The sequence below is a fragment of the Trachemys scripta genome, chromosome 22, assembly GCF_013100865.1.
Source record: "Trachemys scripta elegans isolate TJP31775 chromosome 22, CAS_Tse_1.0, whole genome shotgun sequence".
In the NCBI taxonomy this organism is placed as follows: Eukaryota; Metazoa; Chordata; order Testudines; family Emydidae; genus Trachemys; species Trachemys scripta.
In genome coordinates, this window is record NC_048319.1 from 14,261,096 (window position 1) to 14,273,880 (window position 12,785).

General features: G+C 52.6%; 1 protein-coding gene across 6 annotated transcripts in view; it reads left to right on the forward strand.

Moving 5' to 3' along the window:
* Positions 1-9,018, forward strand: part of MARCHF2 (membrane associated ring-CH-type finger 2) — a 69,227-nt gene extending 60,209 nt beyond the window's left edge. For 5 of the 6 annotated variants that reach the window (XM_034754928.1, XM_034754931.1, XM_034754929.1 and 2 more), the window contains one exon: positions 4,663-5,387. In XM_034754928.1, the coding sequence (XP_034610819.1) occupies positions 4,663-5,262 (600 nt within the window). In that variant the 3' untranslated portion in view covers positions 5,263-5,387. Of the gene's footprint in view, positions 1-4,662; positions 5,388-8,481 lie in introns of those variants that run through there. The other variant, XM_034754932.1, reaches the window with a different exon arrangement.
* The last annotated feature ends 3,767 nt before the right edge of the window (positions 9,019-12,785 follow it).

Below are 12,785 nucleotides of genomic sequence, written 5' to 3' on the forward strand. Positions count from 1 at the left end.
GCACCGTACCCGGGCCCACTTGCCAGGACCAGATTGCAGACCCGCGGCTACTCAGCAGGTTCCCGGCGATCGCCGAGCTCCAGGCACCAATCTCCGGGATCCACACATCGATCACCAGATCTGCGGGACTGGGCCACAGAGGTGCGCCACCGGTCCCCAGAACTCCGGCAGCGGTCACCTGAAAGGTGCCACTCCCTGGTTCACAGGCGTCGCTCACCAGAGCCCCACCTGGAGTCTCAACACCGCTCTTTGGAGAGAGACTGGTTTCCACAGCCCCGGGCACAGTCACCGGAGCCCCATCGCCGGTCACCGGACCATTGCTGGTCACCGGAATCCAGACGTCAGTCACCGGAGCGTCATAGACAATCTCTGCGCTCCTGATCCCGGTCACTGGAGCCTGCGCACCATTCCTGAAGCAGGTGGCGTCGTTCTCCAGATTATTACCAGGCATATGAGTAGTGCTGCTGATTGCCGGATATGCGACATAGCTCAGCGGGGTCCCGATACCACTGCCCAATTGGCAGGCACAAGACCGCCAGACATAGTGGGGAAGCCTACCCTATGGTGGCGCCACCATGGTCATCAGAGGAAGACTGTTCCTCCTTGGGCTATGAGAGTAAGGAATTGATGGCCCCCAAGGGACCAACTGCCACCTGCCCAGCAAGCGGGTTCTTCCCAGGCATGCGGCCGCAGGGTCAGTGGCCTGGGCCCTGGCAAGTCTATAACACATGGGCAGTTCCCTAGGCTGGGGGACCTCAGGCCCAGCGCTCAGTCTCAGGGGCACTGGAAGAACCTTCAACCTTAGTGTGTCGACCGGCCACGGGCTCGGATGTCACATCAGTCCAAGGGACCCAAGAGCTACTTCCTCCAGTGGACGTGGTTCCCCAGGCAGTGGGGGTTCCCCGCCCCTCTTCCTGGGCTGGCCGCTGCCGCCTCATTGCCTGATGAGGCAGTAGCTGGCCCATTGCAGACTGTGCCTCAGGACGACGTCAAAGCCCACCAGGAGCTGCTTAAACGGGTGGCAGCCAACCTGGGACTGCAGGCGGAGGAGATGTCCGAACCCACGGACTCCGTATTTGATGTCTTGCGGCAGCAGCCCCGGAAAAGGTGGCTCTATCCGTGCATGATGGGGTAGTAAAAAATCGTAAAAGCCCTGTGGCAGACCCAGGGCCGGTGCAAGGATATTTCGTGCCCTAGACGAAACTTCCACCTTGCGTCCCCCCTCCGGCCCAGGGAGCCAGGGCCGCCCTAGCTATTTTGGTGCCCTACACAGCCCAGGCCTCTGCAGGGGGGCTGTGTGGGGCCCCGTCCCAGGCCTCCACAGGATGGGGGGGCTGGTCCCAGGCCTACGGGGGGGAGTGGGGCTGGCCACTTCCTGTGGGAAAGGGAGTGACCCAGCCCCAGCCTGCTCCGCTCCCCTGGCTCCCAACCGTGCTGAATGCGAGTGCAGGGGGGTGGTTCCCCCTCCCCCCAAGCCTGGGAGCCAGGGGAGCGGAACAGGCTGGGGTCGGGTCATTCCACTTCCCAGGAAGTAGTCAGCCCCCCATCCCCCACGGAGGCCTGGGGCCCCAGCCTGCTCTGCTCCCCTGGCTCCCAGGCTTGGGGGGAGGAGGGAACCGCCCCCCCAGCACTTGCGGCTGGGGCCAGGTCGCTCCACTTACCATGCAGTGAGTGCAGGGTCGGGCCTGGCTGCAATCTTCAGGGGAGTGAGGGCAGGGCTGGGGCAGAGCGGGGGTGGGGGTGGGAAGAGGTGGGGTTGGGGCGGAGCAGGGGCGGGGCCATGGGGAAGAGCCAGAGAGCCCCCCCCTGCGGCAGCTCCCAGCCCTGCGGTGCCCCCCCCACCCGGGGAGCCCCCCCGCGGCAGCGCCCTGCAGCGCCCCCCCGCCTCCCCTCCGCCTGGGCAGCCCCCACTGTAGCAGCTCCCCGCCCCAGCTCACCTCTGCTCTGCCTTCTCCCCTGAGCACGCCAGCACCGCTCCACTTCTCCCGTCTCCAGGCTTGCCGTGCCAAACACCTGATTGGCGTGGCAAGCCTGGGAGGAGAGGAGAATTAGAGCGGGAGTGGCGTGCTCAGGGGAGAAGGCGGAGCGGAGATGAGCTGGGGCGGGGAGCGGTTCCCCTACATGCCCCCCCGCTCCCGCCTACCCCAGCTCACCTCCACTCCACCACCTCCCCTCAGCATGCTTTTTGGTGCCCCCAACCACTTGGTACCCTAGGCAGCCACCTAGTTCGCCTAGTGGTTGCACCGGCCCTGGGTAGACCCCATCATCCCTGCCACCCATTTCTAAGAGGGCAGAGTGCAAATACTACATTTCTGCAAAGGGGTTTGAGTACCTATATACACAGCCCTCTCCCGGGTCTCTGGTGGTTGCGGCTGCCAACGAGCGCGACAGGCAGGGGCAGCCCAGATCTACTCAAAAAAATCAAGATGCCGAACGACTTGATCTGTAGGGCAGGAAAATTTATTCAACAGCCAGCCTACAGCTTCGCATCGCAAACCACCAGGCTCTGCTCGGCAGGTATCACTTCAGTATATGGCAGGCCATGGCCAAGTTTGCTGATTCACTCCCGCAGGACACCAAATGGAAGTTCGATGCCATACTAGAGGAGGGCAGGGCAATTGCAAGAGTCTCCCTCCAGGCCACCTCAGATGCGGCAGACTCTGCAGCCAGAGCGATGGCCTCTGTGGTGGCCATGAGAAGGGCATAATGTCTTCAATCATCCAGTCTGTTGGCAGAAGTCCAACAGTCCATTCAGGACCTCCCGTTCAACGGCTCGGCCCTGTTTGCTGAACAAACGGACAGCAGATTACACGGCCTAAAAGACTCGAGGGCCACTCTTTGCTCGCTGGGCCTGTACATTCTGGCCCATGCTAGAAAGAGATTTAAACCTCAGCAAATGCAGAGGTTCATGGGCCAGACCAGAGTGGAACCGTACTGCAGAAAGAGATGGGGATATAGGCATTGCCAAGGCCAGTCACCTGCAGTGGGGCCGCATTTGGGCTCGAGCCGTGCCCCTCACAAAAACAGGCAATCATTGTGAGGGGACGTTCGAGGGCGACCTCCCAGGCTGCAACCAGGATCTGTCTCACCCTTTATTTTCCCATCATTTGTTATCTTTCCTTCCTGCTTGGACCTCCATAACTACAGACCGCTAGGTCCTCAATACAGTGGCAGCGGGGTATATCCTCCAATTTGGTTCTATCCCCCCTTCCAACACCCTTCCCCGTCCCTTCTCAGGGACCCATCTCACGAGCAATTGCTCACCTAGAAGATGCAAGCCCTCCTGTGTCTGGGCGCCGTGGAGGCAGTTCCAGCAGAATGAAGAGGGAAAGGTTTTTACTCCCGGTACTTTCCCATTTTGAAGGCCAAAGGAGGGCTATGGCCATCCTGGACCTGCGAGACCTCAACAAATATCTCAAGAAGTTGACGTTTCGCATGGTCTCCCTGGCCTCCATCATCCCCTCCCTGGATCCTGGAGACTGGTATGCCATCCTCGACCTAAAAGACACTTACTTTCACATCTCAAAATTTTCCGGACACAAGAGATTTCTACGTTTTGTGGTCGGTCAGACACATTACCAGTTCGCAGTGCTCCCATTCGGCCTAGTAACAGCACCAGGAGTGTTTAGAAAGTGCATGGCAGTGGTTGCAGCTTACCTCAGACATCAGGGGGTCCAGATCGATCCCTGGCTGGATGACTGGCACATTAAGGGTTGCTCCCACAAGCAGGTGCAGTGCAGTATCGAGGTGTTGCAAGCCACTTGTCATGCCCTGGGCCTGTTGATAAACAAACAAAAATCAACATTGGTCCCTGCTCAGAGGATAGAGTTCATCGGAGCAGTCCTCGACTTTACCCAAGCCAGAAGTTCTTACCACAAGCCAGGTTCAGAGCAATGTCAGATCTGATTGCCCAAGTCATCGCACACCCAGTCACCACAGCTCAGGTCTGTTTCAGACCCCTAGGGCACATGGCTGCGTGCACCTACATACTCCAGCATCAAAGACTGCGGCTGAAGTCCCTTCAAATGTGGTTGTCATTCCACAGCCAGACACCCCTTGGAGGGGTTCCTCATGATCCTGGCCCAGTTACTCACCTCCCTCCAATGGTGGTGCAACCCGAATCCGGTGATGGAAGGGGTTCCATTCATGGCTCCATGGCCCACAGTTTCCCTGGTGTCGGATGCGTCCAACCTCGGCTGGGGAGTGCACCGTGGTGCCCTCAAAACTCAAGGACTATGGTCATGGGAGGAGCTGTCGCTTCACATAAAGGTCAGAAAGCTCAGGGCCATTTGCCTGGTGTGTGAAGTGTTTCTTCCCCCATCTATCTGGTCGAGTGTAACGATGTAAATAGCGGTTAAAAAAAGTAAACATTTAAACTTTTAAAATTGTACCAGTTAAATGTTTAACCATTAGGCTCTGCTGCTGTCCCACGCACCTGGGATCCTGGCTGCGCCGTGTCCCCCACGCAGAGCCCTGGACGCGGGGCCGGCAGCCAGCATGCTGGGGCACAGGTTGGCAGCTGAGACTCTGGGCATAGGAGGCCAACAGCCAGGGTGCTGGGGGCCAGCAGTGGAGTCCCACAGCAGTTTAAACGTTAACCGTAATACCTTACCGATAAGACTGATGCTTATCGATTAACCATTTAACATTTTACATCCCAAGTCGAGTGTGGTGCAGGTACTGACAGACAACGCGGCCTCCATGTTCTATGTCAACATACAAAGGGGGAGCAAGGAAGCCCTTCGCCTGTGGGACTTCTGCATCCAGCACACTATCCACCTGGAAGCCTCGAACCTCCCTGGTGTCCAGAACACGCTGGTGGATCGCCTCAGCAGGTCCTTCTTCTCTCACTACGAGTGGTCCCTCCACTCAGAGGTTTCCCAGATGCTCTTCCAGAGATGGGGAGCTCCCCAAGTGGACCTGTTTGCCAGCAGACAGTACAGGAAATGCCACCAATTCTGTTCACTACAAGGCCTCAACAGCAGCTCGCTGTCGGGTGCCTTCCTTCTGTCATGGTCAGAGGGTCTCATGTATGGCTTTCCACCAGACCTGCTAATCAGCAGGGTCCTTTCCAAGATCAAGAGGGATCAGGCACAAGTCATTATGATCGAACCGGCCTGGCCTTGCGAGCATTGGTTTGGCACTGTCATGGACTTGGCAGTGGCAGCCACATGGACTCTTCCTGGCCATCCGGACCTGCTCTCTCAGGATCACAGTCGGTTGCTGCACCCGAACTTCACTTCTCTCCACCTCACAGCATGAATGCTGCGTGGCTGAGCCCCAAGGAGCAGGCCTGCTCCCATCAGGTTCTTCTGGAAAGCAGAAAGTCCTCCACTAGAGCCACCTACCACATGCATCCGACGAAGTGGATATTCACCCACCACAGCTTATGTCTGTTAGTCTATAAGGTGCCACAGGACTCTTTGTCGCTTTTTACAGATTCAGACTAACACGGCTACCCCTCTGATACTTGACTACCTTGCGAAGTGGGAACACTTCTCTTGCTAGGCTTTGGAGCGGAATATTTCCCGTTAGTGTCTCTTTACAATCCATCCTGGACTACCTGCTGCATCTAAAGCGCCAGGGCCTTGCCATCGATCAAGATGCACTTGGCAGCCATATCAGCCTTTCATCCGCACGTCCAGGGAAGATCAGTATGCTCACATAAGATGATCAGGTTCCTCAAGGGCCTCAAGAGGCTGTTTCCTCCGGTCCGGGATCTGATTCCCCAATGGGACCTCAATCTAGTCCTTTCCAGGCTTACTGGTCCTCCATTCGAGCCTCTTGCTCTCTCTCTCACACCTGTCATGGAAGGTCGCATTCCTTTGGCGAGGCGAGTCTCCGAGATTAAAGCCCTCACTTCGGAGCCCTCATATACGGTGTTCTATAAGGACAAGGTGCAGCTGCAACCCTATCCTGCCGAAGGTGGCGTCGCGCTTCCATGTCAATCAGGATATCTTCCTCTCAGTGTCCTGTCCCAAGCCTCACAAGACCAACGAGAACAGACACCTGCATGCTCTAGATGTCAGGCGTGCCCTGGCTTTCTACTTGGAGTGCATCCAGCCCTTCCACAGATCAACTCAGTTCTTTATTGCAATAGCTGACAGGAGGAAGGGTCGTCTGGTGTCCTTTCAGAGGATTTCAAACTGGATCACCACCTGCATCCGCACTTGTTGCGAGTTGGCGCAGGCTGTACCTCCACAGATAGTGAAGACTCACTCACCTAGAGCTCAGGCGTCTTCGGCTGCCTTCCTGGTGCATGATCCTATCCAGGATATCTGCAGGGCTGCCACATGATCTTCGGTACATACATTCACCACGCACTACACCATTACCCAGCAGGCCAGAGATGACGCTGGATTTGGCAAAGCTGTGTTGCAGTCGACACGGCCATGAACTCCTGCCCGCCTCCAGAGGTACTGCTTGGGAGTCACCTACAATGGAATGGACATGAGCAATCATTGAAGAAGAAAAAACGGTTACTAATCTTTCATAACTGTTCTTCAAGATGTATTGCTCATGTCCATTCCATGACCCACAGTCCTTCACCGCTGTCGGAGTTCTGACTAGAAGGAACTGAGGGAGGGAGGGGGCCGGCAGTGCCCCTTATACCAGCGCATACACATGCCACTCCAGAGGGCGCCAGAGCCAGTCCCCTACTGATACCACTGAGGAAAAAACTATCGGCACCAGTGCATGTGGTGAGCACACACACCTACCATGGAATGGACACGAGCAACACATCTCGAAGAACAACAGTTACGAAAGGTTAGTAACCGTTTTTTCTTACTCACAGTACATAGCATTCTCTGTTATAGCAGAGCAGCCTAGCAATACTGCCTTAAAATTGTCTGTCGCTGCCTTGGAGTTAACAAGGCACCATAGACTACTGGGAATCTGTAACTGACATTGTTTCTGGGCTCTCTGCCTCAGCTGTGCATGGGATGCTCTGGACATCGTTACTGGGAACAGGTTCTTCATGCACGCTCCCCACTTGCCCACCTCCAGGGCATGTTGAAGAAGTCAGTCAGGAGCACATGGCCTGAGAGAGGGGGAAAATCAGTCTGAATTTGACAGCTAAAGGCAGTGTCATGTCATGTTGTATCTGTGTGCCCACCCCCACCCCCACCCCCTCTTTCTGAAACACAAAGAACTGACCAAAGTCTCGGGCATAGTTCCCAGCCTTCTTTGGTTGGAGCCTTCCCCTCCCCACATAGATTGTTGCCCCCTTTCTTCAGTGTTATGCCCCTCACTGTGTTGTGGTTCCTCCGTTTTCTGTCCAGTTTCTCTGTGGGTTTGTGGATGTGGCTCTTTATTTTGTTTTCATTCTCCTTCTCCATCCCTTTTCCACTCCCCAAACACACACACGCTGTCTCTGCTGCCGTATGGCCAGAAAGGGAGAAAATTGGAGGTGGGGAGCAAATAGGCAGGTGATGGTTCACAACTCTGTGGGTAGGCCACGACAAGAGTGTTCCCCTCCCCTTCAGCTTTGAGAACCCCAGGTCTGGTGTGAAAACTTAGCCCAAATTGTGCTGCAGCGTCCTGATTTGAAACAGTTTGTGGAGTCTCATGTCCGTCATCCCAGCCTGCTTCAGGGGTTCTAGTTCCATCCAGCCGTATGGCCTGGCAAACTTCAGTTGCCTCATTTCTGGTTCAGGCTGAGTCATGGGCTCAGCTGTGGGAGGAAATGCAGGTCCCTCTGGGAGCAGGGATGTTTTCAGAGGGAAATGAGGAAAGGCTGAAAGCGCAACCGAAGTGTAGTAACTGCAGGCAGGAAAACAAGTTACTGCAAGAACTTCAAAAAACAGAGCTTGGGGCCAAGCTCCACCATCGCCTGCCAATTGTAGGGATTTGACCATATGAGATTCACTCATTCTCCTGATCCTGCTATAGACCCGCCTTGCTGAATGTTTCCTCCCAGAATGCCTGGTGGGACGTTCATTCTAACCCCAGATCTGGCGCTCTGGTTAACTCATGCACAGGACTAAGATTCCTGTTGCAGTCCCTTACAGAGACACCCTGTACTTCCATGGTATCTCCATAGATCCTCTCCAGAGGGCACTGGGACTGGTGTAAACCAAATCAAGCAAACTCTGGCCCAGGAATGTGTGCTCTCAGCAAATCCAGCTGGTCTGTATTACTAGTTAGGGACAATTTCTTAAAATAAGAAAACAACAGAAATCAAGGTCTTGAGTTTACAAACAATCAGTGAAATTCCTCAGCAAAGACCTGAAGCTCAAGGCCTGAAGAGATGTGTCCCAGCCACTTCAGGCACAGCTTTGTCTCCCTTAGCTTCAGTGGGCTGTGGAAAGAGTGCAGGAATACATTTTGCAGGGCTCAGGAAAGCAGCTAGTTCTGCCATTGTATCACACTAGCTGTTCCCAGCATTGTCCTCTACTGGGCACAGACATTCACCTCCCATCCATTCTGTGGCAGGCCCAGGCAGCTCAGTAATCAGACTGATACTTTGTTGTCCATCAGGTTTCATTCCGTTATCATTGCCAGCTGTATTCAGAGTGGAGAAGGACCAATCAGAAAGTCCGCTTAATGATTCCGGACTCCAAGAACTCTCATCCTGTCCAGCATTCCCTGCTCTCCACCAAGCTCATGAAGAAGAATGCAGATGAAACAACTGTGTGAGTTATCCCATGCCAGGTATCCTCCGAATGGGGCAGCTGTGAGCAAGGAGAGGACGAGAGCGGCTTTTGCAGGAATGTCGGCAGAGAAGCGGATTGAATCTTTTTCTGTGGACAAGATGTGTGGAAGCTGCAGCGACCTGGCAAAACAGTCATCCCAACCAAAGGGACTTTGCACTCAGCGAGTACAGTACTTTAGTTTGAGGCAAACAAACAGATGATAAACATTTGGCTGTGTGAGATGGCCCCAAAGGGCTGAGTCCATAGAGACAGAAAGCCATATGTGTTTATCTGCCAGAATTCTTTCTTAAAACTAAATACGTTATGTGGAAAAAATCCCTCTATATAGCTATATATAAATATTATTTTTAATGGCCATGCATATTGTGTTTCAGTCCTTTTTTGTGTTGATATAGACATTGTTCTAAGCTTCAGTATAGAAGCTGGCAGCCTGATCTCACTCAGAGGTTGAATCTGGTCTGTTTCTCAAGATGAGCATATAAAGAACACTTCTCACTGGACATTGCTAAAAGTTCCCGTCTCCTTTGCACTACATGGATTTTGAGATCATCGCAGCAGGTTTTCTCCTTTGTTTTCTGTAGTGGTGGTGTTGTCCTTTTGACAAGGTTGTGTGTGCTTTTAATAATTATTATAATCCCAGAAGGAGTAAAATGACATAATACTGAATGGAGACATTTTGTATTGTAAAATACTGTAATCTTGAAAATTTCACAATCTTTCAGAATATGAAAACTCTCACTTGAAGCTGTGAGCTCATAAAATATGAAATTATCACTTTATCCCTAGGACTCTGCTGTGTTCAGCTGTTGGTATAATATTATTCCCGCTAAAAATAACAGTGATTGACTCTAGGTGCTAAGAGGATATGATCCTAAAAATTACTGCATGGGCCAGAGACAGCCCCTTATTTGCTTAAAACTACTAAAGGTTAAGAGAGGAGCTGTCGCCACCCCCAAAAGAGCAGAGTTGGGTTCTCATTGGCTAATGTATCCTGTTCATGTTCCCTAAGATCAACATGTACCCTGCTAGAAGTCGGAGATACACTACCATTAGCTCCTGCATGTACCTTACTGGCCACGTTCATGTTCTGCAGCCCGAGCAGCAGGTTGGGAAAGCCTTAGGACTCCCTGCATAGTGACCTTCTGTACACACAGCCCCTGGTGCTGCTATTTGAGAGTAACTGAAATCGCTGCCTGGACCATTGGTGGCCCTAACACAGGTATTTTCCTGGGTTTTCAGGGCTGAATGGCCTCCTGGGTCACTCTCTAGTCCATGGGTCTAGGGCTCTTCTTGCCACCTGGTGCATCCAGTTGCCTCTGCAATAAGCTTAGCAAATGGCCCTTGACACCTTGCAGTGGAAGATCTGCCAAGGGATTTCCAGCAACTCTTCCTTAATAGCTAGTGTAAAAGTTCCTCTTCCTGGCTTTGGCCTTCAGTCCTTGCCTCATCCTCTTCCATCCCCCACTTCTGTGACCCTCAAATAATCCCTCCTCTATTTAATATTCTACTGTACACAGTGCTTTGCTTCCACATCCCAGAACAGATCTAGTCGGCAGGTGTTCTGTAACCATGGTCTAGGCGAATGCAGCCTTGGCAAGTGCTCTAATTATAGAGAGCTATTTTGGAGAGCAATATTCTGAGATCCAAATACTGCAACTATTAAGGGAAATAACAAAGAGTAGGCAGGCTTGAATTGTAGCCCTATACTTGCATCCATGCACCATGATTCTGGGACTCGAGTCGCTGAACCCAGAGATGGGATTTAGCTGGGATAGCAGAGTTCTGGGCCTTAGCCCCGTAGTTCCCAAATTGCTGGATTCTAAATCCAACCTCCCCTTTTCCGTGTTCTTGCGTGCCTGGCTGAGCTGGATCCTTTCGCCAGAGCGGCCCCTCTCCCCTCCCTTTCGGTTTGGATCAAATTAAAGAAATCCTTGATAGGCAATGCTGGCCTGACTGACCATGCGAAATGCTCAGCTCTCTACTGGAGTCGATGGTTCCATGTGGCCAGGGCGTTGCTGTGTGGCAGGCTTCCCTCCTGTGTCTGCCTTGCACTATTCATTTGTGATTGGGCGATAGGTTGCTGTGGAACGTCTTTCACTCTTTTCTCCGAGGGTTCTCTGCGGGTTTGTGCATGTTCCCATCACTGATTGAGGGAAAGTCTCTTCTCTTGTCTGATAGCTGAGCAAGTGTGCCTTGTTCCTGGGTACCTGGGACAATAGTTCTCTCCTTTGTCACATCCATACAGGACAGAGGGTTTGCTCCCCTCTTCCCACTGCTGCCTTTCTTCCCAACTTCCTGGGAAGGCCCTTGTCTCTTCCCTCCTGCTGGTTACCCTTCATTCTAGGAGCAGCCTTCCCTTACCCCTTCAGTTCAATCTAGACTCTCCAAGGAGGCTGGCATCCCCTACTGAATTCCTTCCAGCCCTGTGAGACATGAAAGGTTTCAGGGTAGCAGCCGTGTTAGTCTGTATCCGCAAAAAGAAAAGGAGTACTTGTGGCACCTTAGAGACTAACAAATTTATTAGAGCATAAGCTTTCGTGGGCTACAACCCACTTCTTTGGATGCACTCTATATGCACTCCTTTTCTTTGTGAGACATGAAAGGCTCCTTCAGCAGAGGTGCAATCTGAGGGACCAGTGGGTGGCTGCACAACAGTAATCAAAATCCCGTTAGCGTTTGTGTGAAATCACGAGGAGCCCATTCAGACTCCTGGCAGCTCCTGAATGCAGCTGCAGGCTGCTCCACAGGTTTGGCCAGGTCTCTCTAGTGCTTTCCAAGAGCCACCGGAACTCCCTGACACTGGCTGCTGGGTTCTTGGAAAAGCACAGCCACACTTCCAGGCTTAACTGCTCTTAAGTACAAGCTGCCGCCCACTCCTTGCTGTTTTCTGCATTTGTGTGTCGCACATGCTGCTCCATTCCTCCCCGGGGTGTGAGATCTGGTTACAGCCATTCACTGTGAAGACACCCATGTCTTGGGTGCATTTTTCTCCAAATGTGTTCCCTTTTCTTTGACCTCCCCAGATCCAACCAGCCCCTGGGAGGTGGGTCCTATGACACATCTAGCACAGACCTAAGTCTCAAAATTCAGCCCATAGTCATGTGCAGTCATGATAATAGTAATGACTCTAATGTAACCAGTCTTTCAAATAGAAACCCAGCATTGATACAAATCTGCAACTGTGAAACCTGGGAGTCCCCCCCTCAGGTGATAGGGGTGGCTGATCCTCTCCCATGGCAGTGTAGCTTTATTTTCTCTCTGCATCCTTGTATTTATAGTACTTTCCAAGTAATCTGAGTTGTTGCATGTGCCCCTGTAAAATGGTGTTACCCACTTTTGAATCCTCTAGGGCCTCCTCCTTCCCAGCGGAGACATTTAGCTCTTGTGGAGTCTGGAAAATCAGCGTCTCTGCTCTCGCACGTTCTCGTGTCCCGGAGGAAATACACCGTGTGATTATGTAAATAAAAGTGAAACAACTTTTGTGGTGGTTGTGTTGTTATTGGAAGAGGCAGGATGTGCTCAGGGACAAATGCTTGCTGGAAAGAAACAGCCTTCCAGTCTCACTTAGCCAGGCCATGATTATAGAGTACTGCAGAGATTGTCGCAGCCCGGCTTCTGTAAAGCCCCAGCGTTTAGATACCTGCGCTGCTAAGCCAGAGCTGAAAGCTGCCTTCTGGCTAAAGGCATGCAAATACAAGCATCTTCCTCTGCGTCAGAGCCCACAAAACCACACTTGAGGAAGAAGGCTGCACTGGTTAAAAAACCTCTTCTAAACCAGGTTGAAGTGATGGCAGCTATTAAAAAATGATATAACAAATGGAAGAAAGGGAAAGTTGTTAGTAATGACTATAAATCAGAAATCAGGGGTAGCCATGTTAGTCTGAATCTGTAAAAAGCAACAGAGGGTCCTGTGGCACCTTTGAGACAAAGGGCTGGTCTACACTTAGTCCGGACTTCGGACTAAGGTACGCAAATTCAGCTACGTTAATAACGTAGCTGAGTTCGTAGTCCCTTAGTCCGGACTTACCGCGGTCCAGACGCGGCCGGAAGTCTCCCCCCGTCGACGCCGCATACTCCTCTCGGCGAGCTGGAGTACCGGCGTCGATTGTGAGCACTTCCGGGATCGAT